The sequence below is a fragment of the Odocoileus virginianus genome, chromosome 11 (assembly GCF_023699985.2).
Source record: "Odocoileus virginianus isolate 20LAN1187 ecotype Illinois chromosome 11, Ovbor_1.2, whole genome shotgun sequence".
NCBI lineage: Eukaryota > Metazoa > Chordata > Mammalia > Artiodactyla > Cervidae > Odocoileus > Odocoileus virginianus.
In genome coordinates, this window is record NC_069684.1 from 28516381 (window position 1) to 28533469 (window position 17089).

General features: G+C 48.0%; 1 protein-coding gene across 11 annotated transcripts in view; it reads right to left on the reverse strand.

Moving 5' to 3' along the window:
- The window catches only part of LOC110125019 (cyclin-dependent kinase 11B), a 40150-nt gene that overhangs the window by 9281 nt on the left and 13780 nt on the right, over window positions 1-17089 (reverse strand). For 5 of the 11 annotated variants that reach the window (XM_070474138.1, XM_070474137.1, XM_020873850.2 and 2 more), the window contains 5 exons: window positions 16240-16385; window positions 7453-7576; window positions 6547-6662; window positions 5271-5398; window positions 4076-4214 (listed from right to left, as the gene is read on the reverse strand). In XM_070474138.1, the coding sequence (XP_070330239.1) occupies window positions 4076-4214; window positions 5271-5398; window positions 6547-6662; window positions 7453-7576; window positions 16240-16385 (653 nt within the window). Of the gene's footprint in view, window positions 1-4075; window positions 4215-5270; window positions 5399-6546; window positions 6663-7332; window positions 7380-7452; window positions 7577-9667; window positions 9934-10062; window positions 10170-11109; window positions 14933-16239; window positions 16386-17089 lie in introns of those variants that run through there. The other 6 variants (XM_070474140.1, XM_020873851.2, XM_070474143.1 and 3 more) reach the window with 5 other exon arrangements.

Here is a 17089-nt window from a genome sequence, read left to right on the forward strand (position 1 = left end):
AAACTCCAATACTGTGGACACCTGATGCAACGAAATGATTCTTTGGAAAAAAGACCTTGATGCTGGGAAAGATTGAAGGCAGCAGGAAAAAGGGACAACAGAGGATGAGATGGTTGGATGGCATCACCGACTCAATGGACATGAGTCTGAGCAAGCTCTGGGAGTTGGTGATGGACAGGGAAGTCTGGCATTTTGCAATCTGTGGGGTGCATAGTCCAACACGACTGAGCAACTGAACTGAACTGGGTTTTTCAGCCCACCAAGGGCTTTTATTTATTTTTTTAAAACAATATTTATTTTTTATTTATTTCTTTGACTGTGTTGGGTCTTAGTTGCAGCATGTGGGATCTACTTTCCTGACCAGGGATCAAACCCCGGGCCCCTGCATTGGGAGCATGGAGCCTTAGCCACTGGACCACCAGGGAAGTCCCCCACCAAGGGCTTTTAAAAACCAGAACTCAAGTCCTGTTAACCCCATCCCTAACGATGGGGAGAGTTAGGGAAGTTCTGGCCCAAGGAGGTTAACTGCCTGGGGCTGAAGCCCCACTTAGTCCAGAACATTCTGCTCATCTGATGCTCTGAGACGCACCAAGGCTTTCCCCAGGTGCGCACAATTTTAATCCACTTCTACTAGGAGGCAAGTCTTCCTGAGCCTCCCATCTAAGGAAAGGAGGGGAGCCACAGCCCCCACAGGGCTCTGGCTCAGGTGCTTGCAGCCGAAACACTGCACTCCACGTGCAAGGGCAGCCGCAGCTCCAGTTCCCACACCGCCTCTGTTCTCATTCACTGCAAACCGCCGTCAGGGAGTCCCGGGGAACCAGGGGTAAGGGCCAGGCGCGTCCACTGGCGGGGCCTGGGTGCGATCCCTGGTCAGGGAACTGAGATCCCACAAGCTGTGTGTATTTTTTGGCCCCGAAAAATAAAAAGTCAAATATTTTGTATTTTTCCTTATCATTTCTTGTGAAGGCCATAGGTTTTTCAGAAATGGGTTGTTGGATTTCAAACACCTGAGGATACCCCGCCTGGTCCAGTTTCTTTCTGTTGCTATCTTTAATTGAACTCTTCTGTGATAAGAGAGCATATTTTGTTTGGCCTCAATTCTTTTGAGACTCCTTACACAGCTTGGAGTTTTGTGGAAACACACCCTAGAAGCTTTCAGATGATGTGTGTCCTACAGCTGCATTGCTGTGCCCACCTGTCATGACGTTTGGCTGGTAGCATCTTCCAAATTATCTACATCCTTGCTGATTTTCTCCAGCTTTACTACTGATGACTGGCATGGGACCCCAATGCTTCCACCCAGAGTCAATGGACTGGTACTCCCTTCAGTTGTGTTCAGGTTGGGGTCCAACGCCAGGTGCCAAAACATTTATCCTGGTCACATCTTCCTGCTCTGCATTTATGTCGAGGGTCTCTACCTTCAGTGTCTCTCATAACATCCATTTTGTCTGACGTCAGTGTAGCCACTCAGGCCCTTTTACCGTTGTTGTGTGCATGGGCCATCCTTTCCCATCATTTCATTTTCTGGCTGCCACATGGGGTGTGGGATCCTAGTTCCACGACCAGGGATCGAACCTGGACCCCTTGCATTGGAAGCATGGAATCCTACCCACTGGACTTTCAGCAAAGTCCTCCTCCTTTACTTTCAACCCACTTCAACTCTAAGATGTCCCTTTGACACAGTACACAGCTGGATCTTGCTTTTCTGTCTGCCAGGCTCTCCCATATTTGGTGCAGAGACCATCTCACACTGAATGTTAACTATGGATACAGCTGGTGCTGCCCCCTGTACCCCCACCTTCTTTTGTCTTTTTTGGTTTCTCTGTTTCTCCCAGTTGGGATGGGTTCTTTTTTGGCTGCACCATGAGGCGTACAGAATCTTAATTTCCCAACTGGGGATCAAAACCAGGCCCCCTGCGGCAGAAGAGGGAGTCCTAATCACTGGAAACCAGGCAGTTACCCGTTTGGGGTTTAAATGAGGATTTTTAGCAAACCATTTTAATTCCTCTATTTACTATTTTTTAGAAGTTGCTCTAGAGATTGCAGTGTGCATCTTATGAGATCAAGCTCCAGGAAATGCAGATCGTGTTCACATACAGCTCCCAATCCTATTTCCTCCTGCAGTTTATACACATTATGGCTACTTGACCACACAGTGTTTTAATCATTGTTTTATGCAATCCTGTGTCTCTTGTAGTAATTCAGACAAGATGGGAGAAGCATGTTTACAGGGGCTTTCGTCTTAACCTGCAATTCAGCCACGCCCAGGGCTGGCCTTATCTTCTGGTGTCATATCTGCTCAGCTTGAAGGTTGTCCTTAAGCATTTCCCGGAAGGCCCACGTTGCTGGCAGAGAGCCTCTGCTTACCTGCCCTTCACTTGTGAGGCAGGCTGTGATGGACACAGAATTCTGGGGTACCAGTATTCCTGCCCTTCCCCAATTTCTCATTGGTTTTCCCAGTGCCACTGTTACTTTGTACTTATCCTATTCAGGGTTCACTGAGCTTCTCTGACATGTAGATAAATACCTTTCATCAAATTTGGGACATTTTCAGCTGTTCCCCCTTCCTTCCAAGAATACCGCTGTGCACATGCTGGTCCCGCAGACACTGTCCCTTGGTTCTTGAGTCTCTCTCAGCCTTTCTTCAACCTTTTCCTCACTGTCATTAGAAGGCACGATGTCCATCTTCAAGTTCCATGCTTCCAGGTCTTCGCCAAGTCTGGAACACACTGTTTCTATGGTGTTTTTCTTCCTTAGAAAGGGTTAAACCTTGTTTCTTTGTCTCAGAGCTCTGTGTTGAACACTGGACATTCTAGACAATGTCCTGCAGCAACCATGCCTTCCAACCTTTCCTTCCAGTTGCTGCCACTGAGTGACTGTGAGGCTAACCCTGTCAGCTCGTGTTGCCTTGTATAGTGTGGCCACTGCTACACTGTTCCATGTGCTTCTCTTTATTTTCAAGCATGGCTTCCTTGGGGTTACTACTGTGTCTGCATAGCTGTGTGCCCACACCACACTGGACAGAGCATGGGGCCTGCAAACATAGACCATTCTCACACCTGCCTTCCCTGTCCTTGGTGGGGCCCCAGCTGCTGGGAATGTCCACACCTTTCACTCCGCTACTCCCCTCCTGTAGAGCAGCCCAGCTCCCAAGCTCTCCCTGGAAATGACCACAGGACACAGAGGTAGTCTAGGGTCACACCTAGGCCATGGAGGATAGACCTGGGTTAACAGACGCTCCTCTGGGACTCTGAGCCCACAGAGAGGCCCCTGGAGACAAAAGCACCAGAGGCTGGTGTCCTAACTCCTGGCCATTTCAGGGCCTTTGGGGTTTCTTTGTCTTTTTTGTTTGTTTGTTTGGAAGAACTCGAGTCTATTTCTGCTGTAACCCCTGGGAACCTAAGCAATATGCCTTGTCGGTCAGTCTTCCTGGACAAGGTCCCTAGAACAGAGCAGGTGCCTAGCACACACCCACCAACCAAGCAGGCGGTTTAGTCACTCACACCGAAGCCTCTCCTTGCTGATTGTGCTGCAGGTGGTACACGCAGGGATGAGCCGCCTCCAGGACGGCTCCACTGGGATGGGACAGTGGCCTAGCCCGCCTCGCTCCAGGCTCGTCCCTTACCAACCCCACACGGATGTCATCTCAGGGTGTGGACAGCCCCCCACCTCCTATTGGCTGCCACCCCGCCCTACTCTCCTTCCCCCGCTGCTGCAAGTCTGAACCAAACCTTCACTCCTCACCTCTCAGCTCCTCCTAGACCCCCAGCTCCCTCCAGCAGTATCCCTCCCTGAGGGACCACCTCAGAAGCTGAGGTGAGGATTCTGCCTTGAGTCAGGACCACACTCTCTCACCCGCTCAGCCGGGCTCCTGGGCACCTGAGCAGCCTCCGCCTGGAGGAAGCTGGTGCACAGGTTTTTGTTCCCCTCATCAACTTCTATCACCTCACACGTGCAGTCCCATGTGCAGGGAACCCTCACTTCCTCCGGGACAAGCCTCTGGGCTGCTTCCTGCCCAGTTCCTGTCCGTGTATGACCTGCCTGCCCACATCTCTGCTGTTGTCAGGGCACCTACCTCTCCCTGCGCGAGTGCTCCCGAGCTAGCTCCCTCCGCTTCTGCCGCTCCCACTCCCTCCGAGCCTTGTCCTGCTCCTCCCGGTGCCGCTTCCGGCGCTCGTGCTCCCGCTCCTTCTCTTTCACTCTGGCATGCTTCCCTATGGGCAAACAGCATGTGTCGTGAGAGGAGACTTAATCTCCAAAACTCAACAATACCCAGAGAAAAAAGGAAAAAAATATCTAATCAGTGACTTGGAGAGGGACTTCCCTGGTGGTGCAGTGGTTAAGAATATGCCTGCCAATGCAGGGGACAAGGGTTTGATTCCCAGTCCAGGAAGATCCCACATGCTGCAGAGCAGTTAAGCCCGTGTGCCTCAACTACTGAAGCCTGTGTGCCCTAGAGCCCGTGCTCTGCAACAAGAGAAGCCACTGCAATGAGAAACCTGCACTGCAACAAAAAGTAGCCCCTGCTTGCTGCAACTAGAGAAAGCCTGAGTAGCAATGAAGACCCAGTGCAGCCAAAAATAATTAAAAAAAAAAAACTTGGAGAAACAACCATGACTTTTGTTAAAAAAAAAAAAAAAAAAGATGAAGACATAAAACTACGCCGTACACCTGAAGTTAAGAAAAAAAACAAAAATAATGTGATTATCACTGAACAGAACTGTGGTCTCTATCTTCTCTTCTTAATTTTCTGTATTAAATAAGCTGTAATATTAGGTTACATCAGTCTCATAATTTTAAAAAAGTCATCACTTGTAAAGAACACAAGACAAAGATTAACTTCTTCTAGTTTCTGCATCACATTCTAAACCACATTAAGCCAACTGCATTTAACAAGATTTACATCAGGCCCAGGTTCATTTTCCCAACACCCCTAAGAAGCTCTGATAATGGTGTGACAGCAAACCCACTACTTGGACTTTATCAAGCATCTGTTTCTTAAAAGCAATTGAGCACTAAAGAGTGGCTTTCCCACGCTGAATTAAAACAATTTTATAGACAGACCAGCTTCCCCAGAACAATGAACTGAGGGGAAAACACACCAGAAGGAAAATGAAGTATCTATTCAGAATGATCTATAATAAATTTATACTTTTAGCTAAAATTTTATTCTCTTCTCTCTCATCTGTGCTCTGAAGAACGTAGCAGATCATGAAGTAGGAAGGAGACCATATCTGAACACAACACAAAATGAAACAAATGCTCTGTACCCCCTTCTGCTGAGTGACTTCGATGCCTACGTTTCTCTTTTCTCTTTTCGTCTTTCCTGTGATGTGCTTTTTCCTTCCGAGACATCTGCTGGGGTGGTTTGATGGCCAAAGAATCATCTTCCTCTCCTCTGCAATGAGACACCATGGCATTATGTCACCTGAGAGGGACGTAGGGAGCACCAGGGCAACAGAGAGTCTCCCCAACCCAGGGAAAGGAAGGGTTCAGAACATAGAGGAGAGCCTCAACCGTCAGCTCAAAGACTGTGCTCATTGTAACACTCAGGCTTCCCTGGTGGCTCAGCCACAAAGAACGCGCCTGCCAATGCAGGAGACGTGTGTTCCACCCCGGGGTAGGGAAGATCCCCTGGAGAAGGAAATGGCAATCCACTCCAGTATTCTTGCCGGGGAAATCCCAAGGACAGAGGAGCCTGGTGGGTTATAGTCCGCTGGGGTCACAAAAGAGCCAGACACGACTTAGTGACTTTAACAACAATGATTATGAAACTTAAGCCCAAACTGTATATTAAACACAGATTCTGATGGAAAGTACGGTGGATATCCGTGTGCTACATGGAACAAAAATGCTCTCTGAGGAAACTCTAGGGTGTGACAGACATGCAGTGTTAATTATCTTGATCGTGTACAACAACTTATCGAACTGCATACATTAAATCTGTGCAGTCTCTCACTTACAAAAGCTGTTAAAAAAGAAGGTCCCACAATTTTAGTCAAATTTAATGATCTCAAAAGGTCATTTCATATTCTCAACTGAGTATAAAACCAAAACCTTGGGAGAATGCACAGTCTATACCTTTTTGCCTTAATTTCTGGGTTATAGTGTTTTTGGTTGTTTGATGACGGACATTAAGGAAAAAAAACTGAGGAGAAGCCAAAAAATAGGAAGAAATGTCAGAGGTACAGCTTTGGCAGGACTGTTTCTGTTTCTCCTAGGCCTCACTCAAGTATCTTTCAGCAGCAACTCTGGTTTATTTGTAGATAATTTTAGACAGTACTTATAGAAATCATCACACACACAATTCCTTAAATGTACTATGTGAGTTGTGCTGACTTCACTGAAGAGCAATCACAAAGGAACACACACTCACACTTCTCCTAAGCAGAGTGGGGAGCTGGTACCTGACACCACATAAGGCTCATTTCCATGGAGGCCGTGACCTCCAGCTTACAAAATCACACTGAGAAGGGCCAGCTCACACACAGTCAGATGTGAGCGCACCTGCAGCTTGCGGGCTCTTGGGGGCCACACCCCACTCACCTGTCTTCCATGGAGTCCTCTCTTCTGTACGGCGAGTTCCTTATTGTTATCTCCATGCGGTGGTCCCTCAGCTCCCCCTCCTCAAGGGAATCCCGCTTGGAATCCCGGTCATCAGACTAAGAAGCAAGGAGAGAGTACTTTTCCTTACTGATAAGCCTATTTTTAATAAGACGCAAACCTTGCCAAAATCCCCAAACCAACTTTCATACACACTTTTTCATATGACCAATGTGATAAAATCTAAAAAACTTTCATTCAAATCCCATGACATCAGAATTACAAATAACTCTGTAAACCAGAACCTGAGAAATTAAAACCAGCATATATGTAAAGGGACATTAGACTCTATGCCAAGTATGTTAGTTGTTTATATGAGCCAAAACTGAGCCTTAAAGCATACTTCATACACCAAATAATTTGCAATATCTCATAAATATGTAAGAAAAGTCTGTTGCTAATTTTAAAGAAGAGGTATTTTTTTCAATGCTCCTCATTAAATCACTAAAGTTTTCCTATGTTATTTGGCAAATCAAGAAAGGTGTAAAACATTAATTTCAAGGCAACTTCCTACTATAGTAGAAATACTTGGAAATGCTATCATGAATATAATGATGAAATGAGAAAAATTAGTTCAACTGCACTAATGATTTTAGGTTCAAAATACTTCATTTTCCATGTAGCTGTGGTCATCTATATGCAGCTTTTTAGTAAGTTATCAACCTGTCTTCAAAGTAAACTGAGCATCTGAATGTTTTTGTTAATGTTTAGAATAGATTTTGGGCTCACCTGAGACATTTGGAAGTACAAAAGAACTTCACCGAAGAAGCGTTGTTCTAATGGAAAAATGAGGGCAAAGAAATTAAATCTCCTTTAAAATAAAAACACTTACTAAAAAACATGGCTTACATTTTTTAAGCGTTTTATCTCTGCTTTCTCCTCTTGTTCCTTCCGTCGTTTCTTTTCCTGAAGAATTTCATCTAAGGTTTTCACTTTCCAAGAGTCCTTTTCATCACCCATTTGAGTTAAAACACTGCAAAAAGACAAGAATTCAAACTGCATCAGGACACAGCAAGCTATGGTTTGATGCTATGCTGTTCCTGAACATTTTTGTCTCACCACTTTTGAGTGCTTCAGCAGAAATCTTTGTTAAGAAAGATGGGCTATGCCAGAAATAAACCCACACACCTACAGTCAATTATTCTTCGACAAAGGAGGCAAGAACATACCATGGGGAAAAGCCAATCTCTTCAGCGAGTGGTGCTGGTAAAGTTAGACAGATGAATATAAATCAATGAAATTCAAACACATCCTCACACCATACACAAAAATAAACTCAAAATGGCTTAAAGACTTAAACGTAAGACATGACACCCTAAAACTCCTGGAAGATGTCACAGGCAAAACAATATCTGACATAAATCATACCAATGTTTCCTTAGTAAGTCTCCAAGGCAATAGAAATAAAAGCAAAACTAAACAAATGGGATCTGATCAAACTTACAAGCTTTTGCACAGCAAAGAAAATGACAAACAAAACGAAAAGACAACCTATGGGCTGGGAGAAAATATCTGCAAACAATGAGACTGACAAGGGTTTAATTTCCAAAATATACAAACAGCTCACACAACTCAATAACAAAACCCAAAAAACTCAATCGAAAAATGGACTGAAGACCTGAATACAGACATTTCTCCAAAGAAGAAATACAAATGACCAACAGGCACATGCAGAGATGCTCAACATCACTAATTATCAGAGAAATGTAAATCAAAAATACAATGAGGTATCACCTCACACTAGTCAGGATGGCCATCATTACTGGTTTATTTATTCTGAAAATTGCTAAAGGCAAAGAGTCGACTCATTGGAAAAGACTGATGCTGGGCAAGATTGAAGGCAGGAGGAGAAAGGGACGACAGGGGATGAGATGGTTGGATGGCATCACTGACTCAATGGACATGAGTTTGAGCAAGCTCCGGGAGATCATGAAGGACAGGGAAGCCTGGTGTGTCTGTCCATAGGATCGAAAAGAGGAACACATGACTGACTGAATGATAACAAATAACAAATGCTGGAGAGGGTGTGGAGAAAATGGAACCCTCCAACACTGTTGGTGGGAATGTAAATTTGTGCAGCCACTATGGAGAACAGAATGGAAGCTCCTCAAAAAACTAAAAAAAAAAAAACTAAAATAAAAAACAAAACTAAAAACAGAGCTACCCTATGACCCAGCAATCCCGCTCCTGAGCATATATCCAGACAAAACCATAATTAAGAAAGTTACACACACACCTTCTATGTTCACAGCAGCACTGTTCACAATAGCCAAGACATGGAAAAAAATCTAAATGTGTGCTGACAGATGATTGGATAAAAATGTGGCATATATACCTATATATGCGTTACACACACACACACACACACACACACACACACACACAGAGGAATACCACTTAGCCATTAAAAAAAAATGAAATGCCATTTGCAGCAACATAGATGGACCTAGAGATTATCATACTAAGTCAGAAATAGAGAGACTAATACTTTATGATATCACTTATACGTGGACTCGAACATATGACATAAGTGAATTTATCTATGAAACAGGCTCACAGACATATACAACAGACTGGGGGTTACCAAGGGGAAGAGATGGAAATGAGATGGAGTGGGACTTTGGGATTAGCAGATGCAAACTAGTATATATACGGTGGATAAACAGCCAAATCCAACTGTACAGCACAGAGAACTATTTTCAATTTCTTGTGATAAATCATAATGGAAAAGAATATGAAAACGTGTGTGTGTGTATATATATATATGTGTGTAACTGAATCACTGCTGTACAGCAGAAACATTCACAACATCGTAAATCAACTATAATTTTTAACAACTGAAAATACAGGGGGTAAAAGAGGTTTCAAAAAAAAGAGTGATGGGTCGCGGAAAGCGACTGCTTGTACTCCAACCTCTTCTGTCACTCCTGTACGGTCTAGGGCAAGTTACCTCACCTCAGTTTACCATTCTGTAAACGGTAAGAAAACCACCTATATGACGGTATCACAGAGGGTTAAGTGAGACCTCCCAGGTAAAGCTCGTAGTTAGGTATCTGGCACTCACCAAGCACTGTTCTCGCCGTCAGGAGGATTTATTTGAAAGACCACCTGGGCCGAGTGGGCCACTGGCCCATATGACGGCAGCAGCCCCATCACAAGATTAGGAGAGGTCTGGGAGTGAAGGACTCGAAGGGTGCGCTCGCAAACCAGGAAGCGGTTCCCGGTTTTGGAGTTTCAGTTGTGCTAATCCGGGGTTCGGCCGGGCTGGAGTTAGCTCGGGGAACGCCTGGGCCCGCCGCCTCCACGATTCTGAGTTCCGCGTAGGGCGAGATGGACCAGGGAGGCGAGGAGTGTAGCCCAACCTGGTTCACGCGCCCGAGGCCCGCCGGGACCGGAGAGATCGAGTAAGCTAGCTGGTCGCGCCATGCCCCCTGCTCGGCCCGTCCCGCCTCCACTTACCCCTGCGCCGCCGCCGCCGCCGCCGGTCCCGGAGCCTGAGAAGAAACAGCGCCCGGCGCGCGACAGGAATGTCGTCACTTCCTGCGTCGGCGCCGGGCTGATGACGAGCTAAGACGCGTCCCCGCCGCCAACTCCCGACCTGAACAGAGTTCCGGGAGTGCGCTGCGCGCCACTTCCGGCTTTGGCGCAGGCTGGTGACGACTTTAGGGGCTGATGATCGGAGCCGGCAGGTATCTGGGCCAGCCTGGTTGGGTGGTTGTGACTGCGTCCTCTCTCCCCACTCCCGTGACCCCGGGGCAAGACCCTGAATCTTCCTAAGAGAAGACGAATCTTGCTTACGGAGCGGGCCGGGAGAGCGGTTACCGCAGAATTTTAAGCTGTGCGAAGACCAGGGATGACTCAAAGTTAGTGCTTACTCAGGCTCGCCTGCGAAGGTTTTTAAAGACGTTGAATCCTGAGGTTCGGCCTCAAAGCTGCTCAGGTTCAAGCAAATTATTCCTCGAACCTTTGTGGTCACAGAAAAATGGTAATGCGACATCGTGAATATCAGGAAGAGAACGGTAAACAAGTATCATTCACTTGCAGTGTGTGCGCTCAGTCGTGTCCGACTCTGTGCGACCCCATGGGCTGTAGCTCACCAGGCGCCTCTGTTCATGGAATTTTCCAGGCAAGAATACTGGAGTGAGTTGCCATTTCCTCCTTCCGGGGATCTTCCCAACCCAGTGACTGAACCTTCCTCTCTTGCATCTCCTGCTTTGGGAAGCGAATTCTTTACCACTTAACGCCACCTCCAGTTTACTACCTGGTCAGAAATGGAAAATGTAGAAGAATTCTGACAAGAAATTAGGGCCCAAAGAGGGTGTGTGGAAGTGAGATTCTTTCTCTTCCCAGAAAGAATTGTTTTTTCTGTGCCCAAGCTCTTGTTTTGCTTCCTGAGTTTTTGGTGACAGGAAAAGCCTTCAAAAAACAGATGAAGGCATTAAGAACCCACCCATGTTCATTTCAGTAGCCCAAACACTTGAGACTTACACAGAGGAGAAAACAAAGTACACACTGAACATTTATTTTACTTTTGTAGAACAAGAGTCCTAGGTAGTTGCTACCATGGTAGCTTAATTTGGACAAAGTAACCAGTAGGCATCCACAGGATTAATTATACAGCATTGATGTATAGCAGAATACACAGTGACTCACTAAATTACGTAACCACCATTTTTCTAGGAAAAATTGATCTAATTGCATAAATACTGGAATAGGTGAAATAAAAAACACTAAAATTTTGAATAATGTACTTTTAGTTCTCCACAGTGTTTTTTTGTTTTTTGTGTTTTTTTTTGGTGTAAAGCAAGTATAATTTGGTTCTGATATAAATTTATTCATATAATTTTCAAGTTTTTCAGTATGGGAAAGTCACCCTCACTGTGACCCTCTGCAGTGATGGGTCCACAATACTCCCTGGGTGGGTTCAGACTCAACTCACACATTTACAGTCTAGAAATGGCACATCAACTGAATGCCAGTTTCCCTCAAGTGAAAAGCAAGAAAAAAAAAGACTCTGCCAATTAGAACAGTTTCCAAGTCAGTCTGGACATCTAGGCAAGGATGCAATGGCAGCATCCAAGCCCTCTGGAGAAGAGGAGGAAATACTAGAGAGAGAGAAAACTGGAAGGTTTTATACCCAGAGCATCAGGGTGAGCAAGCCAAGTGATGGTCGGCACAACCACCTGGTTGCTCTTTGCTCTTCAGGAGAGAGAAACAGGCCGACTCATCAGGGAAGTAGGAACCATCTTATTATAAGCTAGGAAAATGAAGAGGTCCCAACCAGGGCATGAACGTATTCTGGAAAAGAACAGAGCCCTTACTACAACACTGGTCACAGGCAAACAGAAGACGGTTTCTACCTGTAATAGCATCCTTGTTTAATTTTTCCAACCTAGGTAAATAGTGAAAACACTTCCAGGCCTCAGGAAGCACATCCCCTGGACAGATGTAGAAAGTCATGTTGTGTTTCTGTGGTCTCTGCTGATCTGTCTATAAATGACCATCCACAGGATAGTCAGTGCCACACGGGAGGCAAAGTCCCTCAGTTTGGGGCAAGTATTTCAAGGGCCTGCGGCTAGCTCGGTTCCATGTGGCTTACTCTTCGTGCAGCACTTTTTTTATTGTGCAATTTACAAATTAAAGACACATTTTGGATTATGCAAGAGTATTCTCAGCTTTCCAAGGTGATGATGTTAATGCTAATATGCAGGAAGTTATGACTATTAGAATTCTTTTTTTTAAAAAAAAAGCCTTTCATGCCACTCAACAGTGGAAATTTCCTTGAAAGCCAGAGATCTTTAAGTATTGATGCAAGCAAGCAGATGACCAGAGTTGGAAGCCTGGTTCATGAGTTTGTTTACAAAGACATGGACAACGACCATGGACCCAGAGGAAATGGACCTAGTATTGGCGTTAGTACAAGCTGGCCTGCGACGGTTCAGTGAAAGGAACATACTAGAAAACTACTAGGCAAAGTTAATTAAAAACATGTCTGTACAGTTATTAAGCAAACGCCCACGCAGGCTGTGGGGTTTGACTCTCCTCCCAGAAATGCCCACCATATCGATGACTTGGGGCAGAGTCAATGGACGGAATGTGGCCATAGCATGTGTCCCATGGGCGCCAGGCCCCGGATTCCCTGCCGGGGATAAGGGGATAGCCCAAAAGCAGCTTTGCTAGAAACTGCCTCATTTACTAATAATTTAGGAAAATCTTTCTGGTCCCCAGATCTGGAAAATCACAACAGGCCCCTAACAACACTCAGACACAAGCAGCTGGCACCTGATCACTCTCGGATGACAGTCTGCACCTGGCGACACACACGCTCCCCTTCTTCATGTCTCGCCTGCAGCTGCAGGTGTTGTGGCCCCAGTCTGAGGTCAGAGGCCAGAGCCCCCCGGAAGTGGTGCTTTCCCTCTAGTCCTCACAGAGCAGTGTGCCGCCCCAACCACTGCCCCAGTCCTCTTTAGCTTTGTTTAGGGGTAAAGAGAAAAAGAGGAAAGGGGGAAAACCTGGGAAAGACACCAGCTACCCCTGCACAGGGAAGCTGCATGTGACCTGCTGACCTCTGAGCAAGGAGGTCAGCTTCATAAAAGGTTGTAGTTAAAAGGCCCCATTTTTAATCCCTCGTCACGACAGACTTAATGAGACGCACTTATTGCTCTTTGTTTCCAAGAGACTTGCTCTCCAGGAAGGGCTGGTTTGTATTTTCCAGTTGAGAAGCCAACCAGAAAACCAGAGAAGCAATTAAGGCGCTGGGGCCTGGACAGCAGGGACGGTTCCCAAGACTCATGGACCATTTGTGCCCTCGGGTCGCTCCGTCCCGCAGGCCGGCTAGAGATGGGCAGGTGGCCAGCCCACGCCCCTGAGTTGGGCTGTGCCTGACAAGTCCCAGAGCTTGAGTCTGGTAGGTGGGAGAGGGGCTACACCCTGACCAGAAGTTCCAACAGGATTTGGGGCGAGGAGTAAAGACAGAGGTGGAGCCTCAAACACCTATCTGTCTGTCTGCCTGCCCTGGGGGAGGAGGGCCGGGCTGGGCCATGGGTCTGACTCTGGTTTACCCGGCATACTCCATGCATTCCAGAAGCCATCTGTGCCTCTGTTTCCTTTTAAAACCTACACTGTCATTTAAAATGCAGCATAACAAAAGTGTAAACACTCCACATTCGTCCTGCTTATCATTCACGAGGGGGAAATCAGTAACACCCTTGTCAATGAGACCAGGAGGCTCCAGACTGGCTGGGTGGAAACAGGAGCTCCCTGAGCCCCTTAAAAGAGCCTGCCTGTAACCTACAAGTATGGGAACAGAAGGGACACAGGCCCGCCCTGCCTTGTGGCAATTTACCTGCAGCTTTCAGGCCGGAAACCACATCTGGGTCTCGGAGGGGCAACCTGGCTGCCCACAAGGGACAGGACCCTCTAGAGGTGGGAGGCTCAGCATAGATGTGGGGAGGGGCAGCCTGCCTTCCCTAAGTGGTACTGATGTGACAGCTCTGCTTTGGGTAGAGGAGATGGACGCCCTGCCCTCAGGAGCAGGAAACCCCAGGTTCTCACCCCACCCGTACTGTGCCACTCTCTGCCCACTGCAGTGGCTTCTGTGCCCTGGCCCTGGGGGCCTCAGCCTGGCCGAGCCCAGCAGAGCGCCCAGTGGCCAAGGAGCAGGGTGGACTCCAGCAACCGCTGATGGCTGGCATGCAGGAGCCAGTTCCCCACACTGGCTCCAAATAAGGGGGTGCCTGCTGGCACCTGGACACGGCTCCAGCTTCACAGCTGTCCCAAGTGGTCATCACTCACAGAGGAGTCAGGGCCTGGCCTGGCTGCTGGGGCACGCAGAGGCTGCCGGGAGGAGGTTGTCAGGGCGCTCGGCCATGGCTCAGTGGCAGCTGTGTTCTCCAGCCCAATTCAAGTTCCTGCCAGTTCTGACTCACAGCCCCAGAAAAAAGCAGAAAAAGCTGCCCACCTTGCCTCCCACAATGACTATGACCCGTGGAGCCAGGTGGTCCCACACCCGCTGTCCACGGGGAGGGAGAGGCAACGGGGGTCCCCTGTCAGTGAAGAAGCGGTGGTGTGGTGCCCCCATGGCTTCAGGGCTCAGTGGTGTGGCCGGGGGTCCTGGGGGAGCAGCGGCTCGGAGCTGCCATCCGGGGGCTGGGTGGTGGCCGAGGCCAGGCTCTGCATGGCCTCGCGCTGCTGTTGCTTGGCCTTATTGTAGAGCAGGACGCCAGCTGTGACCAGCACAGTGCCCACAGCCGACAGGCTGGTGACTTTGTTACCGAAAACGATGACGCTGAGCCAGATGGACAGGGCGTGCTTTACGGTGCTGGCAACGCTGCAGGAGAGCAGGGAGGTCAGCGGGGCCAGGGGCGCCTCCGCCAACCCCCCTTTGTGTAGGGTCCTACCTACTAAAACAGAAATCAGAGAAGAGGGACCGCAGAGCTGGGTGCCATCTTCAGGCTCAGCCTTGTGCCTTACTTTGTCCTTTCTTTGATGGAAATACTTCTAAGTGAACTGTAGGCATTACAGCCTTTCACCCCAACACTGCAGCCTACTCTCCAGAGTGGGAAGTGTTCCCTTAGGAAAGCGGTCTGGGAGTGACACCATGCTGCTTGCTCACTGCTGGGACCTCGTGAGGATGCAATGACCACAAGGGTTTGTCTTCTGGGCTGCCATTTTGGATGATTTAAAGTTAACTTTTGTATTTTTCTGCCGTAAGCTATTTTCCTTAAAAAGAGCCAGTTTCCTGTCTTTATATGGACCATCACTAACTGAAAAGCAAAGTTTCAGGGATATTTGGAAATAATTCCTGCTGTCCTAAAGGAAACAGACCCATCAAACATACTGACAGTGTGAACGTCAGGGCACGTGTCACTCAGGCGGCCCCAACAGTGCTGAGGCCCCTCCCCCGGGATGTGGCAAGAGCGCTGCCAGGTCTGAGAGCAGCATGAGGCCCCTGAGGCCCTCAGTTCTGTGTTCAATCCCGCTCTCCCATGACTGTTCTGAAGTTAAAGGACAAAACGCCGCTAAAAGGTTTCTACAACAATATGACAGCCAAATCCAAGGACAATCACTGGGTGGGTTTTCAGGCTTGCTAGTGACCTGGGTTCCTTCCTTTCTGTTACCAAAATCCCTCTGCTGTCAAATCAGCACTAAGTCTGTCCAGTTAGGGAAGAAGCTCATGAGACCCAAGCTTGGGGCTGAGTTCCCAGCAGAGAGTCAGTGGCCATGTGGGGCTGCTGAGTGTGAGTTGATTAAAGTCAGAAAAACAGACTTCAACTCCTCAGCACTTGGCCAGTTCCAGGTGCTCAGGATCCACACATGGCCAGGGGCTCCCACCCTCCATCATCCCAGGAGATTCCCCAGACAGTGCTGTTCTGGGGAGAAGTACCTCACGACACTGCAAGGAACTCTCTTCTGTGCACAGATTCCTAGTGGGGATCCCCCTAAAAATCCATTTCACAGACGTTCCTATTCATGTTTCAAATGGCACCGATACAGAGTGGCCAAGTAATTACGACCCCTGGCCACAGCGATCACTACATTTGTGACCCACAATCACAGAGCCCTCTGATAAAAACGTCAGATGGCAAGCATTCCCCTCTGCATGTGACCCGGATGTACCTCATCTCCTGTCCTTACCTGAAGGTCACAGGGGAGATCCTCCCCATGAGCGCGTAGGCCGTGACGCTCTGCAGGTGGAACAGCACGCCATCCGCCAGCAGCAGCAGCACCACATCCTGGCTGTAGCGGAAGCTCCTCCCGCTCCTCCCAATCACCGGCAGGTCCTGCACCAGAGCCAGAGGGACGCCTGCTGCGCGGACCCCGGGGGAACTCCAGTGGCATCTGTGCCCCGGGGTCTGGGTCAAGGGAGTGACACCGCGGAGGGCTCTGGGGCTGCACATGGACGGCAATGATCAAATCTTTACACATGAAACACACATAGCCTCTAAGTATGGGACAAGATGCCCACCATCACTGACCATCAGGGAAGAACAAATCAAAACTACAACGAGGGGGCTTCCCTGGTGGTCCAGTGGCTTAGAGTTTGCCTACCAATGCATGGGACGTGGGCTCCGTCCCAGTCAGGGAATGAAGATCCCACATGCCACGTCGTGACCATGCCCATGTGCCACAGCTAAGCCTGCAGTCCAGGGCCTGTGCTCCGCAACCAGAGAAGCTACCACAATGAGATGCCCAAGTGTAGCAATGAAGACCCAGTGCAGCCAAAACAAACAAATAAAAAGAAAGCCTCAGGGGAAAAAAAGTATAATGAGGTACCAGCTCACACTCATCGGGATGGCTACCATCAAAAAAACAAAAACCAGAAAACAACAAGCACTGGTGAGGAAAGGGGAAGTTGGACCCAGAGCACTGCAGATAAGAATGCAAAATAGTGCAACTGCCGTGGGAAAACAGACTAGTCAACCCTCAAAAAATTACACACAGAACTGCCATGTGATCCAGGATTCCATTTGTGGTCTGTACCCTG